Genomic DNA, 25,064 nt, shown 5'->3' with positions numbered 1-25,064 from the left:
TCAACAGCCTATAGTTTCCAGAAAGATTTTTATTTTTTTAATTTACTATAAATAAAAGAGGTTCATTGCAAAATCAGTGAAAGATTAAAAATTAGATTAAAAATGAAAAAGCCTTAGAAATGGAAGCTATCTTTCTATAATTCATAATGTTTTGTTATTCAGATCAATAAAAAAAAAAAAAAAAAAAAAAAAAAAAAAAGACTAACCAGAGCCGCAAGGTTAAACCACGGGGCGGCGGTATTCATCGAATACTCTACCATCAATTGCGCATGTCTTAACTCGAAATTGGAAGTGGGAGGGTGTTTTTTTTGTTTTAGTAATAATCTCAAAGTGACACGGACAGGTATTGAGGAACATATATTTCATTATATTGTCTTTAAAAAATACGTTTTGACGTGCATCTGTATATTAACGTTACCTCTTGCCATTTTAGTCTATCGTTATAGCTTTATCGCGATTGATGCACGTCTCGCTGGAAACAGCGAATTTAATGCGACGCTGTCTTTAACAGTCTCTGTGTGCCTTACATCGACAATTTGTGCTCAGTATAAATCGTAACATGCTGCTTTTTAAGTGCATTGAGGAGAAAAAAGATTTGAGTTAATTTATGCGTGACAAGTTTTTCGTTAACGTTACTTAATCGCAGTTGGCTATAGTAATGTTTCCATGCAACGGCGTTTCGAGGATCAGATTAAAGAGGGATTCGTTTAAGCAATATAACAAATTAGAGCAGAATAAACGGCGATGGACTGGGCCTAAAACTGTGTCTGGTTTAAATCCACTTGCCGATCGTGGCATACAGGTACAAGGCCAAGACAGCTATCCAGCTCCGGAGGCAGCAGATTTCGTTTCCTCAGAGCTAAACGCCCACGAAATCTGCACTACCGCCGACCCCCAACCACCGCCCTATTTTGACGGACAGGCGAGCTCCAAACAAGACGCTTATGCTGAACATGACGACTGGCGAGGGCATTATAATCAAGGTACTTTCACATCCAGAGTCAGTGGCTTTAGTAACTGTGGAGGTGGAATTACTAAAGCTCAAGTTACCCGTACAAGGAGTCGGTCAGCGTCCAAAAAAGCACTGAAAAAATTGCCTGAACATAAAAAAGAAATTTTCTACCGTTTGCGCTTAGCTTTGTGCTTTGCCAGGAAAAAACATCTAAGTGGCGGGAAGCGCGTTATACACGGGCCAACGGGAACGCCATGTCGCGCACTGTCGTATATAAACAGTAAAGTGTCGGTTGAGTCAGATAATATTTCTATTAAATCCACCGTCTGTGGAGAATCAGTGGATCAAACTCCACCTGCCCAACTAGAACCAAAATACGAAAAAAAACCTGGCAGTCAAGAAAAACAAAAATCTCGTCGGGGAAGGAAACCGAGGAAACTCTTTATTGATCATTTTGGTGGGTCTGATGGACAGGTGAAAACTACCATCAAGACGGAAGTCCGGAGTGCTCATGCAAGTAAAGCCAGACCCACTATATCTGGACGAACACCAAGTAAGGGTCAAGACATCCTTATACATGCAAATAAAGGTGGAGGTAATTTAGTAAGGAACATGTTTCCCAGTTATTTATTTCCAGACCTCATGTTTCACAGGCAGCAAAGTCAGTTGGGTTAACTATACATCCCTTCAAGAGGCAGAGATGAGCAACAGATTTGTTATAAGTGCATTGATTTATATCCATCTTGAACAAAAATGAAAATTCACATCATTTACTCACCCTCATGCTGTCCCAGATGTGTAGCCTATGACTGTTTCTTTAGATGAACACAAATTAAGATTTTTTTTTAGAAAAATAATCCATCTCTGTAAATCCATAAAAGTTGATAGTAACCCAGAAGTCAACACTTCAAAAACCACATAAAGCCATCACAACAGTAATCCATATGATCCTAGTGTCAGGTGACCAGAAGTCTCCGTTTTCTGGGGACAGTCCCGATTTTTGGTGTCCTGTCCCCCACTGGAGCTGTCCCCTGAATTGTCCCCGGTTTACAACTTGTTCAAAACAACCCGCAAATCCACAAATAGCCTACATTGCATAAAAGCCCAACCAACATACAGCAGCCTGCTGATTATAGGAGCAATCATGTTGATTATTTTCACCAACAGATGGCGCTGTGAGCTACTGTACTTGGTCGTACTTCATGAAGAACGTTACCTAGACTAGAGCAGAGCACCATAATCATCAAATGCCAAAGAAACATCGTTATTGCTTTCAGGGTAGTAACATGCTACTGTTACTTCTTGTTTATATAAAGTAGGGCCTAATACTGTTTTGTATGTGCTTTTATTACTGGGCCTCAACAGGGTGCAGGATTGTTTTGCACAATTGTAAAGTCTCCAGAAGTTCCAGTCTCAACGTAGTAATTTCCACACTTAACTATATGTATTTAAAAAAACAACAAGCAAAAACAAAACAATTACACTTGCAACAAATAGCCTACATTTGCAGAATACACACACTTTCTGCTTAATATAGGTCTAAGCCTAAAATGCAAAGTAACAAGCCCAAATAAGAATAGTAAGAGTTATTTTCAAGCACAAGTGTAACAAAACATTTGAAGTTAAAAAAGTGGTGAGGTGAATTGTATTAAAACTAGACCAAAAATCCCAATAATCAAACGAACATAATACTTATTAATGTTAATAATAATATAGGGAACCCACAACAATTAAAAAAACACAAACATTAAAAAATGTATTGTCCCTGTTTTTTAAATAATGGATAATAACAAATGTGATTTCAGTGATATTTTGACTACTCAAATTTCTATTTCAGAAATCTGGTCACCTTATCCTAGTGGATTAATCAATGTCTTCTGAAGCGAAACGATAGATGTGTAATAATTTTTTTTTTTTTAAAAACCTTCGCTTCCTTATAAACTATAAGCTATAATCATATGCACGTTTGAGTTAATGTAAACGTCAGCATGTTGTGAAGCATGATATAGGCTAAGTGTGTTGTGAAGGTCTGTGCTTCCGTGTTACTTCTTGCACGAGTTTCGCAAGGCACTTACTTCACATTCACAGTGTGCTAACATAGTGCTTCATGATGCTCTTTGACAGTTGGACGGAAGTGATGTTTATTGTATAAGCTTCCTTGTAAACTATAAACTATCATATGCATGTTTTGAGTTGATGTAAATGTCAGGAACGTTGTGAAGCATGTGTTGTGAAGGTTCTCTGTGCTTCCATGTTACTTCTCGTGCGAGGTTCACAATGCACTTATTTTACGTTTCACAATGTGCTGATGTAGTGCTTCATGACGCTCTTATAAACGGCCATATGGGTAGTCATCATCGCTTGGTGTGGTTTTTGAAGTGTCAACTTTTGGGTTCAATTCACTTGTATTATATGGACTATTTAAAAAAAAAACAAAAAACTTTGAGTTCATCTGAAGAAAAAATTCATATACATCTCGGGCTCCATGAGGGTGAGTTAATGATAGCAGAATTTCCTTTTCTGGGTGGAGAATACCAAGCATTTTGATTGATATAATTTAATGGAGAAATCTGTCAGCGTTTTGGGAGAAAGCAGTTATAGGGAGGCTCTTTATATTCATATTGCATTTTTACTCTCACCCTTTTCACATTCTTTGTCTCTGATTGCAGATATCAGTTCAAAAGTTGAGCTGAGACGACGACTTAGGTCAGACTCGAGGAAAGACCGCAAACGATTGGTGAAAAATTCGTGCTGTGCTTTGTGTGGTGATGTAAAATACACTCCTCCCCCTAGTAAGAATCTGGCCCGTTTACTCAATCACAGATCGAGAGCTGGCCGCCCCAGCCCGACTGCGTGGCAGAAAGGTGCCTGTCATAACTCTGAGTCCCGTCGGCCCCCGACCACACCGATTTTCCGCTTTGAGAAAAACCCCATGGTGAAACTGTGTGATGTAGCCCGAGTGTTTGACATAGCCTCACGTGATTTCTCATGTGTCTTGCCAGCGGTACAAAAGAGGAAATGCAAAAGAGTGAGGTGCTTAATGAAAGAATTCAGTTTTCTCGTGCAACCTCATCTCCATGGCATCAGGAAGCAAAGAAGTAAGATTGCTAACCAATCCTGGGAAGTTTCCACTCCAACCCATAGCTGTGCTTCTTTCTCATCAGGTGATCCTCCATCTGGAGCTACAGGCGGCACATACATTTCAGACACAGCAGAGACTCCAGATGGATCTGTAAAGGAATGGGATGCTTGCCTTGTAAGGAATCCAGACTGTGAGAGGATGAGACAGACCGACATTGAAGGAACTGCCTCGGTACTCCCACGTTGTGAAGACAACGGTCCTGTTGTGCGTTTCTGTGAGAAAGACAAGGCCTGTAAAATGAATAACATCTCTGAAAGTCCTTCCAGCCCAGTGCGTCGTGTACCACCTTTAATACTCAGACGAGTTACTGTCAATGGTTTTGGTTTCGGACATGACATTGAGAACAGGGGTCTTTCACTGGATGAAGAGGAGGAGGACAGAAGAAATGAGGATTCTGATTGTGAAGTGAACTCACCTGAGAGTTTCTCCTGCCAGCGAACGCAAGCCTACATATTTTTCCCTCAATCATCATGCGCACGCACATGCAAAATCTGGCCCTTCCCCAGAATGGGCCCTCTTAACGAAATCAGACCATCGCATCTAACTGGACCCCGGTGGATTGTGACCACTTCATCTCCTGCCACCGTTCAGACTTCTCACGGTGTAGCACCTGAATGCTTATCAGATAAGGATGTTCAAAACAAACTTTCCAAACCCACAAAGCAAAGCAAGAGCAGTGATGACACAAGAGAAGTACTGGAGGGGCAACTACTTTCTTCTGCACCAGGTGAGAAGCCACCCATTGACACGTTAGCTGTGTTGGAAATGACTTCACAATATCAAGCACAAAGTCTTAACAATCCCAGAGGTACAATGACTCAAGATATTTTTCATATTTCGAAACTTGCAGAACACAGCACTTGCAGTGCGTTTGGCGAAAAGCCACCCAGTTGCACACCAGAAAGGGCTTGGAAATGTCTAGTAGACAGTCCAAGAGTCATATTCACTCATGTTTCCAAACCGGCGGAGCTTAAGTCAAACCAAAGTCTGAAGAAAGCTTTTGAGGATGTTCTTCAGTACTCTGCACCTGTAATGACTGAACAGGGTAACAACTACAAATGTAATGGTCTTGACTATGCAGTGTCATTAGAAGGGAATGGTCTTTTAAAAAAACATTCCCTTCTCAAGAAGTCTAATCAGGAAATGCTTTCAAGTGGGTCTAACAATCAGTCTGATGTTCCTGTCATCAGGGAAGACGATCAAAAATTGCCCAAAGATTCGTTGTATCCCAAACCTGTTAGCCAAACCTCAAGAGCAACGTCATTTGAGGATCAGGAGGGGGTCGAAAATGGTGGTAGACGAGTTCTCTATAACCCAGGGTCACTCTCGCAAATATGTCTTAAAGTAAAAATGCTAAAAGCACAGCATTCTTCTTTAGTGACAACCTCTTCCTCGGTGGACCAGGAGATCAAAAGTGTTACTCCAAATTCGGTTGTGCATACACCCGACAGCAACCCCGACTGTTCAGTAGAAGGGAAAAGAACGCGAGTATTTGACAGCTACACAATCACAGACTCATCTTCTGAAGATGAAAACAAGAATTTCGCTACTCTGTCTTCAGATGAGGAGTCAGTGGAACTTCATGCTGCTGAAAGCTTGTTGTCTGATAATGATGGGACATGTCAGATTAAAGATAAAGAACAAGGCTCTATCCCTCCACCATCTCCTGTGGTTTCCGACAGCTTCCTGGATGTTTCTCGAGCATATGAAGAAGATGTCCTTATACTGGATGTGATACAGGATGATCCAGAGTTGTTCGGGGCTGTTGTCACTGAAACTGTGAGTAACGAAGATACGCCAACAGAGGAGAATGAAGAGACACAGCAAAAATCTGAGTCGAAACTTCAAACTGGAAATCCCTGCAAGATTGTCTGGGACCTGAGCACAGATCGGTAATTCATTTAAGATTTAATAAACAATGATGGATCTTTTTAAATGTGCGAAGAAAGTCTTACTACTGTAAGATTGCTGTTTGTATTTAATTTTATTTCTTCTTATTTGGTGATGCATTTAAGTTTAGAGTTTTTTTTTTTTTTTTTACTGAATATGGTTCTGTTTCTTAATCTATAATTTATTTTAAAGCATCAGCGAACCTCACTCAACTGCTGTAGACGCCAAGACGGAAGATTTGAAAGATGGTGGTACTGTGATAGGTATGTGACCTTTGAATTGTTTGACAGAAATATTTTAAGCATAAATGTTAATTTGAGTTTTGAGTTTAATTTGTGTCCTAATTCCTAAATAGTTTAATTAAAGGGATAGTTCACTCCAAAATGACAATTCTGTCATCATTTAACTCACCCTTGTCACAAGTTGTTCCAATCTTGTATGAATTTCTTTCTTCTGCTGAGCACAAAAGAAAATATTGTGAATAATAATGGAAAAAAAATGAATACTATGGAAGTTAATGTTTGGTTACCAATATTCTTCAAAATATATCCTGTAGTGTTCTGCAGAAGAAAGAAATTCATACAGGTTTTCAAATAACTTTAGAGTGAGTAAATGATGACAGATTTTTTTTGTGCAAACTATCCCTTTAAGGTGTCCGAAGGTCTCATTCTCTATATGGACAACATTTTGTTGTCCATCAAATATTAGAGCTTTTTCTTAACTTTATTTTTTTATAAGAAAGTGACTTATTTTCTGTTTCTCACCTACAGTAAAGGAGGCACCGAGTTACATAGCTCAGCCTACCCAGTGTATGAATACTTTAAAGTCAGAGGTCAGTTTGCATTGCTCCAAAACATTTGCGCATTATATTGTGATGATTTTATTTTAAAGTGTGCCATTATACTAATTGTGTGGCTTCTCCTCAAGCAAAAGAGACACTAGTTTTTTGGGGGAAACCTGCTTCTTATCCTTTCAATTCTGTTTGTTGCTGCTAGTGGCACAGAAATTAAACTTTTAACACTTATTTGATGTTTGGTTCTGAACATAAATTGTGATGAACAGAGAGTTAATATTTTGTGTCCTCATCTTGTAGCATGCCACAGACTGCAATAACAACCAAGAGATGAGAGAAACAAACAATCTGTGTGCTATTACAGTAAAAAACACAAGAGCAACAAGTCTTGTAATGAACACATGCGGTAATGGTAGGTCAAACTCAACACCAACCTAAGATCTGAGATTAATTTGCCTGAAATGTTCAAGTTTGCTTATGAATATATGTAGTGTTTTGGAATATACAGTCAATTTAAGCAATTAAGCAATCTAACCATAAATGTCACATGCAACATGTTTTATGCTCAAGGGGTTGAAGTGACTGCAAAAGAGACTTCTGCTTTGAGAAATGTAAACAGCAGTGTGAGTATACTCAATCTTTGACACGGATAGATAAGAGCACACAAAATGTTAGTGTTATATTCATTTTACCATTACCTTTCTGTTTTGTTTTTATTTTTATGCATTATCCACATGTAGCACATTTTGTACCAAACTTCTCTCTGTCTTCAGTATTGTTGGTACTACTTTAGTGAATATAGCACCTGCCTGCGAAGTGTCTGTTGGTTCCTGCACATGCCAAGAGATGGAGACGAAAAGGTGTGTGCTGTAATATACAGCGGGGGAAATAAGTATTGAACACGTCATAATTTTTCTCAGTAAATATATTTCCAAAGGTGCTATTGACATGAAATTTTCACCAGATGTTGGTAACAACCCAAGTAAGCCATACATACAAAGAAGCAAACAAAAACAAGTTCAGAAATTAAGTTATGTGTAATAATGTGAAATGACACAGGGAAAAAGTATTGAACACATGAAGAAAGGGAGGCGCAAAAAGGCATGGAAAGCCAAGACAACTGCTGAAAACTTACAGTAATTAAAAAGCAATCCAGCCCCCTGTCAGTGGAAATTAATAACAGCTGGTTCAGTCCCAAATGATGGCCTACAAAAAGGTCTCATTGCCAAGGTGTCACACAAGACACATCTCATGATGGGTAAAAGCAAAGAGCTGTCTCAAGACCTTCGCAACCTAATTGTTGCAAAACATAATGATGGCATTGGTTATAGGCGCCATTCTAAGCTTCTGAATGGTCCAGTGAGCACTTTTGGGGCCATAATACGGAAATGGAAAGACAATAATTTCACCATAAATTTGCCTCGACCAGTGCTCCTCACAAGATTTCTGATAGAGGAGTGAAAAGAATAATCAGAAGAGTTGTCCAAGAGCCAACACCAAGTTGTATGGTGTTTATAGGGTAATGTGCACTGCCATTTCTCCTCCAAATATGGTGTGTATTATGGCATCCAAACAGTTCAATTTTGCTCTCGTGTGACCACACTATATTCTCCCAGTATTTCACTGGCTTTTCCAAATGTTGTGCAGCAAACTTTAAATGAGCTTCAACATGCTTTTTTTTCAGTAATGGAGTCTTGCGTGGTGAGCATGCATATAGGCCATGGCGGTGGAGTGCATTACTTACTGTTTTCTTTGAGACAACAGTACCTGCTATCTGCAGGTCTTTTTGAAGCTCTCCACAAGTGATCCTTGGCTCTTGGACAACTCTTCTGATTATTCTTTTCACTCCTCTATCAGAAATCTTGCGAGGAGCACTGGTCGAGGCAAATTTATGGTGAAATTATTGTCTTTCCACTTCCGTATTATGGCCCCAAAAGTGCTCACTGGACCATTCAGAAGCTTAGAATGGCGCCTATAACCAATGCCATCATTATGTTTTGCAACAATTAGGTTGCGAAGGTCTTGAGACAGCTCTTTGCTTTTACCCATCATGAGATGTGTCTTGTGTGACACCTTGGCAATGAGACCTTTTTGTAGGCCATCATTTGGGACTGAACCAGCTGTTATTAATTTCCACTGACAGGGGGCTGGATTGCTTTTTAATTACTGTAAGTTTTCAGCAGTTGTCTTGGCTTTCCATGCCTTTTTGCGCCTCCCTTTCTTCATGTGTTCAATACTTTTTCCCTGTGTCATTTCACATTATTACACATAACTTAATTTCTGAACTTGTTTTTGTTTGTTTCTTTGTATGTATGGCTTACTTGGGTTGTTACCAACATCTGGTGCAAATTTCATGTCAATAGCACCTTTGGAAATATATTTACTGAGAAAAATGATGACGTGTTCAATACTTATTTCCCCCGCTGTAATTCTGGTTCAGTGTTTTTTGACACGACTGCCCCCTTCTGAATTTTTTTTTATTGTTTCAGTATCATCTGAGTTTGTGTTTATGGTTTGCATTGTTTTGTTTCAGTTCTGCATGGATACAGTGAAGAAGTTCTGTCATGTTGGTAAACATGCTCTTATTCTACGAGCAGGTAACAGAACTTAACTTATTAAAGAAATAGAGGGTATGCATTGACAACATTTTCCCGATGGGACAAGCCCCCTCAGCCGGACTGTGTGGCAAAACATCCTGCAACATGACTGGTTTTAATAGGGCTTTACTGCGAAAACAGAAGTAAAACAAACAATGATCTTCTCAAGTTAAAGGTGTTTACAACTTGCCAAAGAACCAGTGGTCCATGGACATTGGCCAGGAATCGAGTGTCCTGACATTTATGTGTATTTTGACGGCAGGGAAATACATAGTGCAAATACAATATATAGGTAGAACTAAATCTGGATGATCACTGTTATGATCATCATTATAATTATCATTGTTATATCCAGGGCTTGACATTAACTTTTTTGCTCACCAGCCACTGTGGCTAGTGTTTTTCCAAAGTTACTAGCCACTCAGTATTTTCAGTGGCCTCTATTTTGACATTGATACCATAGGAGAAAAACTGCCATATAGATATTTTTTATATTATCTTATAATTTGAAAGCTGTTATATTAGACAGCTGTCACTTTAAGTCATGACGCACAGATCCATTATTCTGTTTTAAATAGCCAATATACTTGTCTTTATGAACGCACACTTTGGTTGTGAGCACAAAATAAAATTATGCGCAATCCCACTCGAAAATCGCTGGCAAATGCCCGAAATCGAAATCAAATTGGTGCTCGTTCACGCGAGTGACAATCACGCAGTGTGAATTATCAAAGACACAATCTGAGAGAATCGCTGATGAGTCGCCGTTGCCCGTGAGATATTTGGCATTCTAAATAGCTGGACCTGTCGGCGATTCAAAATCCTGCTATTTCAAATGTGTTTTGACTGAAAATTACGTTGGCGATGACCTGCAGCCAATGAGAGAGCAAGATACAGGACAGCGGATTGTTTGGGGAGGAGTTATAGCCCAGAATATCAGTATTTTAAGAGATATATTTACAATTACTCTATATCAAACAGAAACAAAGCACTAACATTTGCTTAACCTTGCGGCTGGCAGCAGCACATTGCAAAATTATTTATTTACCTCCAACTTTCTTTGCAGAACACACAATATTTGCTCCCCGCATCTCCCCAATCATTTCCTCCTCCATATTCCGCACAGACAATTTGGATGTCAAGCTTCTTGCAGGCTATAATTTTTTTTATAACAATTTCAGTCTCGCACGAGAACTCCGGTCTCTAGCACACATGATCTTGCGTTATTTCCTTATCACTTTTTGCATATTTTTGGTTGTGAAATGTAGTTTGTAGACTGCGATTCTTCTTATTGTAAAGTCATGCAATGTGAAACCCCCTGTTGCTGATACATCGTGCAGTGTGCACACAGCAGCAACTGAATGCTACCCCAGACAGTCGTACAGTGTGAAAAGAACAGTGATCTGACGAGTTTGAAAATCAGCATGATGATAGTCTGCGATTTCAGTTAGTTTAATTTAATGATTGAAACGTTAAAGGTTTTACTTTGGTTAGTTTGAGCTTAAAGGGGTCATATAATGGTACATGCACTTTTACAAGTTGGTTGTACTGAAATGTGTGTTGGCAGTGCCTGTACACAACCATCATAAAATGATAAAAATCCATCCAGTGGTTTTTTTTTAATCTTCTTATATGTTTTCCCCCATCTCAAATCAAGCCGTTCGACCGTGTGACGTCACACGGTGGGACGCCCCTCCCACAATTGTTGATTGACAGCAGCGTTTCAACACAGACCCGCCCTCGCTCGTGAGCGAGCTGTCATCATAGTCCGCATTGTTGGTAAGCTGGAGCAGAATGGCGTCTAAGCGATTGTGGTGTTCTGTTCTTGGGTGTAATAACGAACACAGCAGTCAATTTGATGTTCCTAATATTCCCCACGATCAACAGCAATGCTTTCATGTTTGCGCAAATCATTTATCACCAGACTGCTTTATAAACGAGAACATTGAAAAAGGTATTAGCTCCTGTCTGAGTATGTGTTGTTTATGTGTTGTCATAGTCTCACAGATTTTTTTATTTTTTAAACAGATCAGTAAAATTTTAGTGCTTCAGCCCTGACAGTTGTACTGCATAGATAACGTTACGCATCACGGACAAGCCTACATTTACCGAAAAAAAGTTTTTCATGACCATTAGCTGTAACATCAATCTGTCAATGAACTAACGTATACATCAGTAAACACATAGCGTTCGTATCTCACTACTCTACCCTGCCAGTACACACAAAGATAGATCAAAGTGACATTACGTTAACCAACCATTCAGAAACGTCCTGTTTTCCGACTCCGGTTCAAATTGATACGGTTGCACAGTGTCCTCAGAGACTCCTGCTGCCATTCTCCAAAATATACCCTCAACTGTTGTCAAGGCAACACTCCACATGTGTTGTTGTGGCAAAACGCCCCACAGAACAGAGGGTGAGCAAAGCTCATTATCATTTAAAGACACATGCACTTAAACGGCGTGCTGAAAACAGAGCTGTTTTTGACCAAGTAAAATTAGTGTTTTCTTACAATACTAATGAGAATTTTTAATTAAAGTATATTACAAACTTTTAATTTAGACCCTAAAGAATCATATTAGCTTGTAGAAAAATGGCATTATATGACCCCTTTAAACTGAGCCTAAACTAACATAAAACATTAGCTTTGCTGTTATGTTAGTGTTGCGATTAATTTCCTTTGCTAATAAACTGTTCTTATTTGTGTGTTTGAAATGAATTTTGTTTTGCGAGGAGAACTGTTGAATACAATTGAACAGAACAGAACCCAATTTGGTGATTGTAAGAATAGTGCATGCATGTTGATTGTCATAGCAATGTGTCTTGCCTATTTTTTTTAACAATGTCCGATGTTTCTCTTTCTTTTTGTCGTTATCGCCTGATTTAATGATGATAAGTTTAATTTCCTAATTATAACGTGTAGCGCTGTTTTTTAAATTGTATTCAAACTATAATGTATTTGTTATTTGTCTAAAATCAGGGATTAAAAACGAATTGCTTCGTTTTGCATGAGCAAAAAACGTTTTTTTTTTTCTCTCTCCTTTCTGGTTTTATAGTTCCAATGTCTCCTTAAAGGGATGGTTCACCCAAAAATTAAAATTAGCCCATAATTTACTCACCCTCAAGTCATCCTAGGTATATATGACATTCTTTTTTCAGACGAATACAATCGGAGTTACAGTATATTAAAAAATGTCCTGGCTCTTCCAAGCTTTATAAAAGTACATCTATCCATCATAAAAGTGCTCCACATGGCTCCGGGGAGTTAATAAAGGCCTTTTAAAGTGAAGCGATGAGTTTGTGTAAGAAAAATGTTCATATTTAACACGTTACAAAGTAAAATTATAGCATCCGGCCAAACGGCCATATGCAGTCTACTTGCGCCTAATGCATAACTTGCATAACTTACGCAACTTGTGACGTCATGGCAAAGCGTAAATATCAGCAGCATGTCACATTACTTACATAAGTTGCGCTTTACACTTAAGTGGAATCCGTATGTTCGTTTGGCCGGAAGCAAATTTTTTTTACTTTATAAAGTTTTAATTATGGATATTTTTCTTACACAAACACATCACTTCACTTCAAAAAGCCTTTATTAACCCCCCGGGGCCGTGTGGAGCACTTTTATGATGGATAGATGCACTTTTATGGACTTTAAAACAGATATAGCAATTCACTGCCATTATAAAGCATGGAAGAACCAGGACATTTTTTAATATACCGTATTTTCCGGACTATAAGTCACACTGTTTTTCATAGTTTGGCTGGTCCTGCGGCTTATAGTCAGGTGCGACTTATATATCAAAATTAATTCATAATTAATTCAAAAGGATAACTATAATGTATGGCGGAATAGCACTTGGGAGCACTTCAACTCGGCGCAGTAATATCATCACTCCTGAAAAATCCTCTCCCCCTCTCCCTCTCACTTCTGTCATTAGAACCAACGTGACTTTTTACTGCGCCGAGTCGAAGTGCTCCCAAGTGCTATTCTGCCATACATTATAGTTATCCTTTTTACCCGCTTAGAAAAGCGGCACGTTTTATTTTGTCACCATACTTGGTCGTGTAACTACACGTGTAACTGTATTTAAATAGGGAAAACGTGGAGGTGTTTGGTCGCTTCTAACTTCATCTCTGTTTGGATCCTAATGAATGAACTGGGCTAAGCTAAGTGCTATCAAAGTGTCGCCGCACGCCAGAGCGATTGATTGCACGCACTGAGTCTTAGTTAAGGGAATAACATAATTTAATATGAAAAACGGTGGAGTGTTCCTTTAAGATACATGATGCTAAGACTTCACTCTTAGCATCATGGGTCAACTTGAGTTACAAAAAGGCCCAGAGCCCCTTTGCTGCATTCCATTATATAGACAGAACCTCTTTCACATGGAAACGTGTGCTAACAATGGAAATTTGCATTCAGAGGTGACACCTTTTGGGGGTATGAGGCCATTTGCCAGGAGACCACCTTCCTTTGTGTGTCAGCTATCTCTAAACTCCTAAAAACTTTATTACTTTTTGTTTTACCTATTTTACCTAAATGAGACCTTTGTACCAGTCGCACTGAGACATTTCAAATGATACCAAACATTTATAAAACTGGATGATAATTGTTAACATTTAAACCATGTATTTTCTTGGGTGAATTCAGGTGATCTGAGTATGAGAGAGAAGAGGGGGTGAGGGATGAGGGAATGAAATGTAGATTAGGATGACTTGGAGGTGAGACTTTTGTCTCAAATGGTGAGCTCTCGTTACCGTTACCGTTTCCTCCTCATTTTGTGAGATTTGTAAAATGTCCCTCGACTGAAAACTCTTTTTAAAAGAAAACCCACCACTTGAGGTCGGCTTTGTACCGGAGCCATCCTTTTTTTTTCTTTGGGAATGCGAGATCCGATCTGTTATCCAGATACAGAAGCCACTTGATGTGGACAGGTGTAAACGTACCGTGTCCTGATTGGCTTATGATCCGATCTGCTTGATTGGATCACGGTGATGGCTTATGATCCGATCTGCTTGATTGGATCACGGTGATCGCATGTTAATGCCAAGTGTAAACGCAGCCAATGATGCTCAGGATCTGTTCTGTGCACCAAATCCTCCATCATCGTCCTGTCAGTCATCTCATCTCTCTTTACCCACGTCACGTGATAAGTGAAATCAGACTCCTGCTCCACTGTCCTGCAACTATGCAGCTCATGCTAAATATGGAGCAGAGCAGACACTTTCAGTTTATAAATGTAGCGTTTGCTGTCCAACTTAACTAAATGTTGTTGTTTTTTTCTATAAAAAAGCAAAACAGCAACGGGGGCAGTGTCACGGTGGGCAAATAATGTAATCTGTGTGTACGGCCGAACACTGTGTAACACCGGTAACACCGACTACTGCTGCAAGCCTACCATCAGGCAGACAATACAGTTTGTCTAACATCTAACCATCTCCCTTTGTAGATCACATACTTTGTAGAATACAGTATACAATGGTAAAGATTTAATTGATGAGTTAATACAATTTATAACTAGGGATGGGTATCGAGAACCGGTTCCATTTTAGAACCGGTAACAAATTTCCAAAAACCGGGTATTCGATAAGACGCACGCATTACGATTCCTCTTATCGATTCCTGACATTGGGACAGTTGCAAATTCGTTATTTCAAATGTAGGCGCGCAGCAAGCACGTTCATAATAGAAGCGACGTAAGCCGTGGGCGCGACGAGCATGCGGTGTGTGGCGCTCGTTTTTGAAGGCGCGCCTATGCCTCGGCGAGATGAAAACATCTCAACCTTTCAGAATGTAAAGAACTTTTTGCGGTTTGTAAAAAGATAGCTCCCATTTCTTGTTGAATCTGTTTGTAGTGTCAATCGCATAGCACTTTCTCGTTTTTAGATGCGTTTTGTAGGGTTGGGTATCGTTTGAATTTTAGCAATTCCATTTCTGCTTCCCGATTCTTATTGATTCCTAGTTTTGATTCCAATTAGGCAAAAAAAGAAAAAAAAAACATGGATATCATTCACATTTATTCTATGTTTTTTTTTGCAAAACATTCCCTTGCAGCTGAATATCATTAAAAAAAATCAACAGGCTAAAGAATACTTACAACGATGGCTTTAACAAAAGTACCACAGCAAAAACAACTAGCATAACTAATTAAATTTCAAGCATTATTAAAGACAACACTCAGAAATTAAATAAGAACAAATCAATTAGCAATAGTGCAAATAAATACAACTGAATTAAGATACAAATGAAATGCACAGTGTTTTAAGATTTTCAGGTAGGTCTATTATTCAGGTACAGAAACTGGTATCAAATGTAAAATAACACTGCACATTATAAATAAAATATACATTACAAACATTATTTAGTCAAGATCAGTGAGTAAATTTTCTCTTTGTCTTTTGTTGTTTAATTAACATAAATTGCACATATGTCAGAAGAATTGTTAGGCTGCTATCACTGTAAAGCTCCAATATGTAGGAATTTTGTAATAAAATTTCCAAAAATAACTTGCACAGTGTGATATATTTTCTCCAGTTGTGTACTTACAATATCTCAAAAGTCTCCAAAGATTTTTTATTTCAGAGAAATTCCGATTTTAAATAACTGGCCGTCCCGGAAAAGAAATGTCGCGCCTCAGTGACGCAATATCCCTTTTTTCCGGTGTGGACCATGTGATAGGATATTCCACCACACCGGATTTTTTATTTTTTTTTACAACAACTTTATTGAGGTTTTTTTTCTTATCACAATAAACAATAAAGACGTCTGACAAAGAATAAAAAAAGAATAAAATAAAAAATATGACCCACCACACCGAATATCGCATGGTCAAATGCGGAAGTGGTGGTTAAAGCGTTATAGCCATAGACTGTATGGTTATAGCTGTTATGGATCACGAACTCTTTGGCGAGTATTGAAGTGCCAACAAAACGAAAGCGTCCATATTCGGATACACTCAGACTGTGTGACAAACGGAGGAATAAAACCCAGATAAATATCGGCAGGCGTTTTCGAGATGGAGAGAGCTGCGCGTCAATCTTGGATTTGACCGAAACTCTCTCGCGAGTGTATTGATAGACAGGTAAGACATGCAACTGTCAATAATAGCACTTATAAACAAAGTTATATTGCTCTTTGTACTTTGGTAAGGCTTTTTATCACGTGTGGTGACCGAGCTTATGGCAGTACAATTAAATACAATCGGATATGATGTTAAAAAATATATATTTAGTCATTACTTGCAAATGTTCGTTCAAATTTACTTTTAGATATTGGTTTGAACACGTTAAACAACACGGCATTAACCATAAAAACGTAAAAATGCACAACATTAACCAAACAAATCATTTGACAAATAGCTGTATGTTGTAACGGGATAATATAGCATAACATTTCACGTTCCTTGCAGTTCATTAATTATGATGAAATAAAATAATACGATCAGACATACAGGTAATACAAAAACGAATAAATTACCTCATCCGTGATCATGATTCATTAATTCCATGTAGATATATCGCTAGATGGTGAAAACGCATTAAAAACGACATCTCCCATCGTCACCTCCTTCATAGCGTCATCAAGCTTCGCCTTTGTTATTGTTGAAACTGTTGAAATATTCTAACTGACACCCCCACGGCCCCACCCACAGAGTGAGTTTTTTCAAGGCGAACGTTCCCTAATGTTTCCATGGCGACGCGTCACGCGATACAACGCAGCCACAATAATAACTGTTACTGTATGACAGATGTGTCGCTTTTATTTTGCTTTTCCTTTTTTATTCAAAATATTCACAGACTTGCTTATTACCATGTCATCAACTAGCCTATCTGATATTCCGATTCTTAAATACGTGTAAGTCAAGTCAAGTCAAGTCAACTTTATTTATATAGCGCTTTTCACAATACAGATTGTATCAAAGCAGCTTCACAGTATTAAATAAAATAGTACATCAGTGTATGTTTCTGGTGTAAAACATCCACGTTTGGTAATGCAGATCAATAGCACTGTTGAATCGATTAATCAAATTAAGTATCCCCAACTGAGCAAGCCAAAGGCAACAGTGGCAAGGAACCGAAAAACTCCATTAGGTGACCTAATGGAGAAAAAAAAAACTTGGGAGAACCCAGGCTCAGTCGGGGGCCAGTTCTCCTCTGGCGTTTATGAAGTAGAGACCGGATTTAACTGTAAGATTAAAATATTATATGAATGCCTGGCTGAAGAGATGCGTCTTTAATCTAGTTTTAAACTGGGAGAGCGAATCTGAGCAACGAACAGTATCAGGAAGGCTATTCCAGAGTTTTGGTGCTAAATGTGAAAATGCTCTCCCTCCTTTGGTGGATCTGGATATCCTAGGTATGACCAGAAGCCTCGAATTTAGTGATCTTAAAGAGCGCGATGGATTATAGGGCGATAGAAGATCCGTTAAATAAACTGGAGCTAAGCCGTTTAGGGCTTTATAAGTCAGTAGCAATACCTTGTAATTAATACGGAACTTTATAGGTAACCAATGTTGTGATGATAAAATTGGTGTTATATGGTCAAACTTTCTTGATCTAGTAAGAACTCTAGCGGCGGCATTTTGGACTAACTGTAGCTTGTTTATTGAGGATGCAGGACAACCAGCTAATAAAGCATTACAGTAATCTAGTCTCGAGGTCATGAATGCATGAACTAGCTTTTCTGCATCAGAAACAGATAGCATGTTCCGTAATTTAGCAATATTTCTAAGGTGAAAAAAGGCTGTTTTTGTAAGTGAGTGTGTTTTGTCGTTTAAAAACCTTTATAAATAATCTTGATCTATAACATGAGATGGGCGCCGCAATATTGTCCTGTCAGTCGGATTTACAGCACGTGAATTCATCAGTTTCTCCCGAAATAAATGCAAGAAAGTGGCCGGTGAACTGAGAAGAATAGAGTAAACTTTATAGTTACTTCCACTATGTTTGTCTGATATGAATAACACATGTCGGCAAATTATATTTGAATAGATTGTTATTGCATCAGTGTGTATTTTACAAACTCCAAATGTATTGTTTTACTCGTGCTTATGTGTATTTAAATATCTGAAACCTAAAATAAACATTATGAGGTTGAAAACACTGCTTAGTTGTGATATAGGCTATGACAGCGCTGAACGCGTCCGACTCTGGCTCAGAGCCAGCCAACGCGCGAAAGCACAGTTTGAATCTGGCAGTTCTGCGACGTCACTGAACATTGTAAATGTGGCACCGTAACGTTACTCTCAGGGGCACAGAAATAAAAATCCCACATATGAGACCGTACCGCTCAAAAGGTTAATCATGCGGCGCCCGAGTGCATTTGACCGGCATAAAATCGGGATATGTCAGACAGATCGGCCGGTCGCCGGTCATGGCCGATCACGTGAAAATCGGCCAATTCCGGTCACCAGCCGATCAATCGGTGCATCTCTAGTATCAATACTGAAATATCTGAAACGGTTCCAATACTGCTTTTCTTCAATAGAAGAGACCAGCTGCACATTCTCGCGCTCTTTTCTGTGCGACGGCGAATTGACACATACCTGCCTCCTGTCACTCACTCGTCTCATTTGCTCCAGTTGAATAGTGCTTGAATTGCGCATAATTTTACTCATTCCCGCAGGTTTCGCGCTTACACCAAATGCGCGTGGACCACTGTTCTATATAAGGGCCGCTCTCATAAAGCTGCCTCAAACAGATTGTGAATACCAAATCGACTTCTTTTTCGTGGCTTATTGCGCTTACATGGTCAAAGATATAAAGAAAATTCTAAATGCCTGTCTTGACAAGTATTCCGGTAAATGCAGTCAGTTTTAGAAAGTAAATAGAAAGCGAGAGAAAGAGAAAACGCACGTTGTGTATCAGTATATTGGATCCGTGCATAATCTCTTAAAGTGACAACAGCCTAATAAACCTGCTGCTGCCTGTCACGTTAATCAAAGAAGACCAATATGTATCAATATATACTTGAAGAAACTGAAGTATCTAAACCAATATATACTTGAGGAAACCAATGTATCTAAACCAATATATACTTGAGGAAACCAATACAGGGTTTTTCCTGGGTCAAAATTGGTCTTCGGTGGTGGCTGACCGACATGGTCATCCACACACAGCAAAGAGTACCCTAGTACCCACATGATCCGCAAGCCCAATATTGACAATACATGTTCAATTTAAAATAAATACAAAGAAACAGTTTGTGATTTTTTTTTTCTTAACCTATTTATTCAGGAAAAAACGATCACTGTCAGGCTAGATAGTAAAAGAAAGCGATTACAACTTATTTTATATCTATACCTTGATGTTTGTTTCTTTTGTTCCTCGTTGTTAATATTTGGTTGTTCATTCTTTTATTTTTTTATTTTTTGGGGGCCATTTTCTTCCAGACTGTGGCTGATAATAATTCAATTTTAAACCTCTTCCAAATTATAGACTGCAATTATCAGACACAGATATTACCTGTCACTCTCACTGTCATCCTTTCTTGCCCTCTTTGCAAAAAAAGCTGTGATTTTTCCACGACTGGCTTTCATTGTTTTGAAAGATGGTGGGCGATATGGCAAAAATATCATATCACGATTTTTTTTCAGGAAAATCACGATTCACGATTTTATCACGATTCTTTTTATGTTGGTTTTACTATTTTGTGACTTAGCATTACAGCCAAACTAATGTCCATATTTTAAAAACAAAGCCTTAGGTAACAAAATAACAAAATAAAAAAAGGCAGACAGGGGCGAAGATAAAAATATTTGTCATTATTTTCTTTGTTATTAAATATTAAGATCAAAGATACACATTACACATACACAACTTAATATACAAATTAAATAAACAGTGCTTTATGTTTTCAGCTACAGTAGGTGTATTTAACAGTAGCATTGAAGAAAGTAATTAAATGAACAAATATGAAAATAAAACAAAACATAGACTTCACTGTATAAATTATACATTGATACTTATTAAAGCTACTATTAAAGTTATCCGTCAAGAGCAGTGAGTGATTTTCTCTTTGCATTTTGTTGTCTTATTAACATTAAAGGGATAGTTCTCCTAAAAATTCAAATTATCATAATTTACTCTCTCAAGTTGTTTTAAACTCGAATAAGTTTCTTTCTTCTGTTGAAAATAAAAGTTATTTGGAAGATTGTGGGTAACCAAACAGTTGATATACCCCAGTGACTTCCATAGTATATTTTTCTCCTATGGAAGTTAATGGGGACCAGCTACTGTTTGGATAGCCACATTTTTCAAAATATTAATATTAGAAAAATATTAAAAGGAAATTAATAGAGGATTGGAACAACATTAGAGTGCGTAAACTATGAGATAGTTCACCTAAAAATAAAAATTATCCCTTTAAGGACAAGCGGCAGCGTGTTTACTATAACTACTGTCTCTTTAAGAGTTGTGCGCGACGCGTCTACTATACACGCATTTGACAAGCAGATTTTCTCTCAATTTTCTCAAGTTTGCTTTCACTTTAGACATAACCGACTTTGTTTATGTAAACCTTGTGTGTATTTAACAGTATAAGCTAGGGCTGTGTATTGGCAAGAATCTGGCGATACGATACGTATCACGATACATGGGTCACGATTCAATATATTGCAATATATTTCGATACTGTGCATAAGGCGATATATTGGGATTTTTTTAAAGTAGGACTATAATTTTAGAAAAAATTATATTTAAAAAAAGACATGATGTGCATAAAAGTCAAAGAAGTTTACTTTAGGTTAACAATTCAGTTCACAGAAAATCAGACTGCCAGTTTGGTATTGTGGTTCACAGGTTCTTAGTGAGCAAATTTTTATATTTCTCAAGTAGGCCATAATAAAAGAAAATACATAGCCCCTGTCACAATACAAAACAACAACGTGAACTGGACGAAAATGAATGAAAGTGAACAAAATTAATGTGTCATATAGGCCTATTGAAATCAAGTTTTTATGTGATAAAAGATTTTAAAAGAACTGGACGCGCGAATGAGGCAAATTAACGTCTGCCGCGCTAAACGCCTCATTCGCGCCACAGGACCTCCAGACGCGCGTAAACGCATCTTTGCATTAACTTAACATTGAAATCACTCGCGCCAGACACTCTATTCGCGTTTGGTGTGAACGCAGCTTCACGGTGCGCGTCCACTACAGCGGCAAAACTACGCTCGGTGCCGCTGGCAACGCTGTAAAGTCTCCGCTTTGGGGTGTGTCTGTTACGAGTGTGTTTGTTTTTTTCAACACACGGACAGTATAATCATCATGCACGCGATTACATTTAGAAATAGACAAGCTTTGTTTCCAAATGCACCAAGCAAAGATCCTTTCAATTTTATAAACCCAGCCAATATAATAACAATAAACACATCAAAAAAAAAAAATCTTTAACATATATAAACAACTGCAAAGCGTCTAATTTGTAAACAAAATGATTTACGCACTAAATCCATCATAAACTGCCGACCGCGTTTTTCGCTTGATATTTGCATAAAGTCGAGAACTGCCCAACCTTTTGACGCTCTCAGTCGCTCTCAACGCTTTCTCCGGTCCGCTGTCAATCCCAAAATGCACTGCTGAGCGTGAAGCTCGACTTCCATGGAATGAATTGAAAACGCGTGCTCCGCTCACTCCGTGCCAGTGGACACGCACCGTTCGGCGAGCCTTTTAAACAACATAAACGTGAACCACCGTCTTACCATGAATATTTTTGGACGTAAAAAAAAAAAAAAAAAATCGATATTGCGTTTTTGAAAATCGATACAGTATTGCAAAATAAAATATTGCGATACTCATGTGTATCGATTTTTTCTTACACCCCTAGTAAAAGCACAATAAGACTCGAAAGATAACTTAGTCAAGTATCCAGGCGCTGGTAGACAGGCTTTTAGTGCATGTGAGCTTCACATGTACGCGCTGAGGAACTCACACGTAACAGTGCATCAGCACGCGAATTAGCCTAAATGTTTAACCGACAAGGCATTAAAGCACTTGCAAATTATGAACTGCAGTGTCCCGTTCCGTTCCGCTGCGTTAACATTTTATGTGAATATACGTCGCGTTGTTCAGTATGTTGGGACCATAGACTGTAAAAAAAAAAATACAGGGACAGAGGCGCCAGAACAGATATAATGCACGATTCTACGATATTTCTTTAAAAGCAGATCGTGGAGACATTATAATCATCCATGATCAAAAATCGTCAAATCGAGACCCCTAAACCACTTCAAACTGGATAGATTTTTTGCGTTTATTTAAATTTATGTCAGCTGCATGTGCGGAATGCTTGTCACAAGTTGTAAGAGAAGATAAGGCAACTTTTTTTTTTACTGCTGTTTTTTGAAAAAAAACTTTTTTTTCACACCCAGCGCTAATTCAGCAAAAATATTTTCCGAATGCACCACGTGAAACATGGATTCGGTCTTCCGACCTTTAGGATCAGTTGATTTTGATGCGAGGGAGAGAGCAAAGAAGACGGAGAGTGCGCGCGCGAGGGTGGGGGGCTGTGATCGTTCTCTCCGTCACTCCGTCAGTAGCCTGCTTCACTCACAAAACCCAATTACAGATCAAATAAGGCTTTGGCAGGACAAAAAATCGTTTTGGCGGCTGCCAAAAAATTTTCAATGTAGGAAAAACCCTGCAATATATACAAACTAGGGTTGTCGCAATATACCGGTGTTGACGATAATCGTGATATTCAAAGCATGAAATATCGACATCGTGTTAATTTAGAGTGTGACAATATACCGGTATTGGCGATAACCACAATGTTTAAAATGAATAGGACTCTTATGATAACATGACACGTAAATACTCCAGCGGCAGTACCTGCTTGACCTCTCAGGTGTTTGTATTGCACCCGCGGACACCTATCAAATAAGAAGACGACGCAGCGCTCGCCCGCGCATCTAGAGTGAAACACTCTGTTCACACCCGAAAAAAGTAAGCTCGCCATTATGGAGTTCTTCGGCTTCAAAGAAAACAGCACCTTAAAGGGGGTCGCACACCGGACGAGAAGCGCAGCGCCACGTCTTTAAAATTCGAACACATTATTCTCTATGAGTGTACACACACCGACTGTGCCATTCGGCGTCTGTCCGCGGCGCCCAGCAACGGCTTAGGACCTTGTTCAAAATCCTGCCGTGACACAGAGCGCCATTTACATAGTTTTATATTAAATTTACATTATATTTGTCTCAAATCATCGTAAATGACTTCACCCTGTGCTGCAATATACATTTAATTTTACATTCATTTACAGAAATCAGCTGCTTGAATGAAAATTGCTGATGTTATCGGATTTTCAGGTGATATTCTCAATTCTTTCAGTTAACGGATTCTCTGAGGTAAAGTGTTCAGATCACAGACTCAGTAACTATTGTATTTAATTGTACAGTATAATCATAACATAGTACAAACATTAACTTAATTTCATAATGTCCATAAACATAAGAATATTGCTGGCCATAAAATGAGAAAGTGCGCGTCCGGTGTGTGATACCTCGAGTTGTCCTACACACGACGCGGCGCTGCAGAATGTGTGTAGCCATTAGGGGTTGCACGACTACTGATTTCTACTAGTCGATTTCTTATCAAAACAATACTCGAGTTACTCGACTACTCGTCGTTTATGCTACTGTATATGAAAAGACATGAAATAGCTAGATCTTATCAATAAACATTTATTAATTCATAGCCTAATGCAACAATTACATAAGTAAACTCTCAAAACATTATAATTATGAAATTTCATTTTTAAATTTTCATGTAACAGTCTAAAGCCAAATAAATAGCCGTTCTTGCCTTTCATTTCAGACGTCTGCTTCTAGTGGCCGTTCACATATCGCGTCTTTTTCGCGCTCAAGGTCGTTATTTCAAATGTAGGCGCGCGGCGAGCGCGCTCATAATGAAAGCAACGGACGTGGTGCGCTAGTTTGTCCAGGCGGGTTTTTCCTTCTCATCTCCAGAAATATATCTAGTAGTAAAGCTAATGCAAGGGCTAGAAATAAATTAATCCTTTGCTGAATGATACTTCTTCGTCGTCATCATGTAGAGCGCAGTTTGGTTGCATAACAACGACAGACGCCACGGGAGCGCAAGCGCTTGTAGGAGACAGCGGCACGGCCGCGCGCGCGCTTTCCACACGTTTTTAGAAGCAATATGTGAACGGCCTCTTGCAGAGTTGGCCAAATTACAATATTTTTGTAATCCTTGATGAAATTCTTCCACACATCTGACGCGTGGTATCTGTTGGTGACGTTCGCCATTTTTAATTCATTTATGTTTAATGGACGCTCGAGTAGTCGATTGTTTCCGACAGCGTCGACTAGTGGTTGAAGTAGTCAATCTATCGACTACTCGACTAGTCTATGCAAGCCCTAGTAGCCATCAACCTTTTTACCCATCTCCGTGTCCATCACCCTGCGGATTACGCCATTTTACAGAGAGTAAATTGCTATTATTTTACTAGTCATGGAATGGGAAACATGACATTAACCTGTTAACAGAGGATTTCTGTGTTCATATATTTAATAAAGGGTGATTATTAAGAACCCCGTTTTCTTTACTCATCTTATTTTTGTATTTGTATTTGCACTTAATTTTTTTTTTTTTTTCAAATCTGCTATCTGCATGACTTTTCAGTTCTTCAGGAAACCTTCAGACAGTGTTTCGCTTCAGTTT

At 38.6% G+C, this 25,064-nt stretch overlaps 1 protein-coding gene across 2 annotated transcripts in view; it reads left to right on the top strand.

Annotated features, from left to right (window-relative positions):
- The first annotated feature begins 335 nt into the window (after positions 1-335).
- Positions 336-25,064, top strand: part of topaz1 (testis and ovary specific TOPAZ 1) — a 140,791-nt gene continuing 116,062 nt past the window's right edge. Inside the window, exons 1-8 of one of the 2 annotated variants that reach the window (XM_081375650.1) lie at positions 336-1,505; positions 3,622-5,986; positions 6,177-6,247; positions 6,755-6,816; positions 7,078-7,189; positions 7,348-7,400; positions 7,551-7,637; positions 9,311-9,374. In XM_081375650.1, coding sequence (XP_081231776.1) covers positions 659-1,505; positions 3,622-5,986; positions 6,177-6,247; positions 6,755-6,816; positions 7,078-7,189; positions 7,348-7,400; positions 7,551-7,637; positions 9,311-9,374 — 3,661 coding nt within the window. In that variant the 5' untranslated portion in view covers positions 336-658. The remainder of the gene's footprint in view (positions 1,506-3,621; positions 5,987-6,176; positions 6,248-6,754; positions 6,817-7,077; positions 7,190-7,347; positions 7,401-7,550; positions 7,638-9,310; positions 9,375-25,064) is intronic. The other variant, XM_081375651.1, reaches the window with a different exon arrangement.

The sequence above is a fragment of the Scardinius erythrophthalmus genome, assembly GCF_964197995.2.
Source record: "Scardinius erythrophthalmus genome assembly, chromosome: 10".
In the NCBI taxonomy this organism is placed as follows: Eukaryota; Metazoa; Chordata; class Actinopteri; order Cypriniformes; family Leuciscidae; genus Scardinius; species Scardinius erythrophthalmus.
The sequence above is the reverse complement of the archived record's forward strand: the minus strand, read 5'-3'. Positions and strand labels throughout refer to the sequence as shown.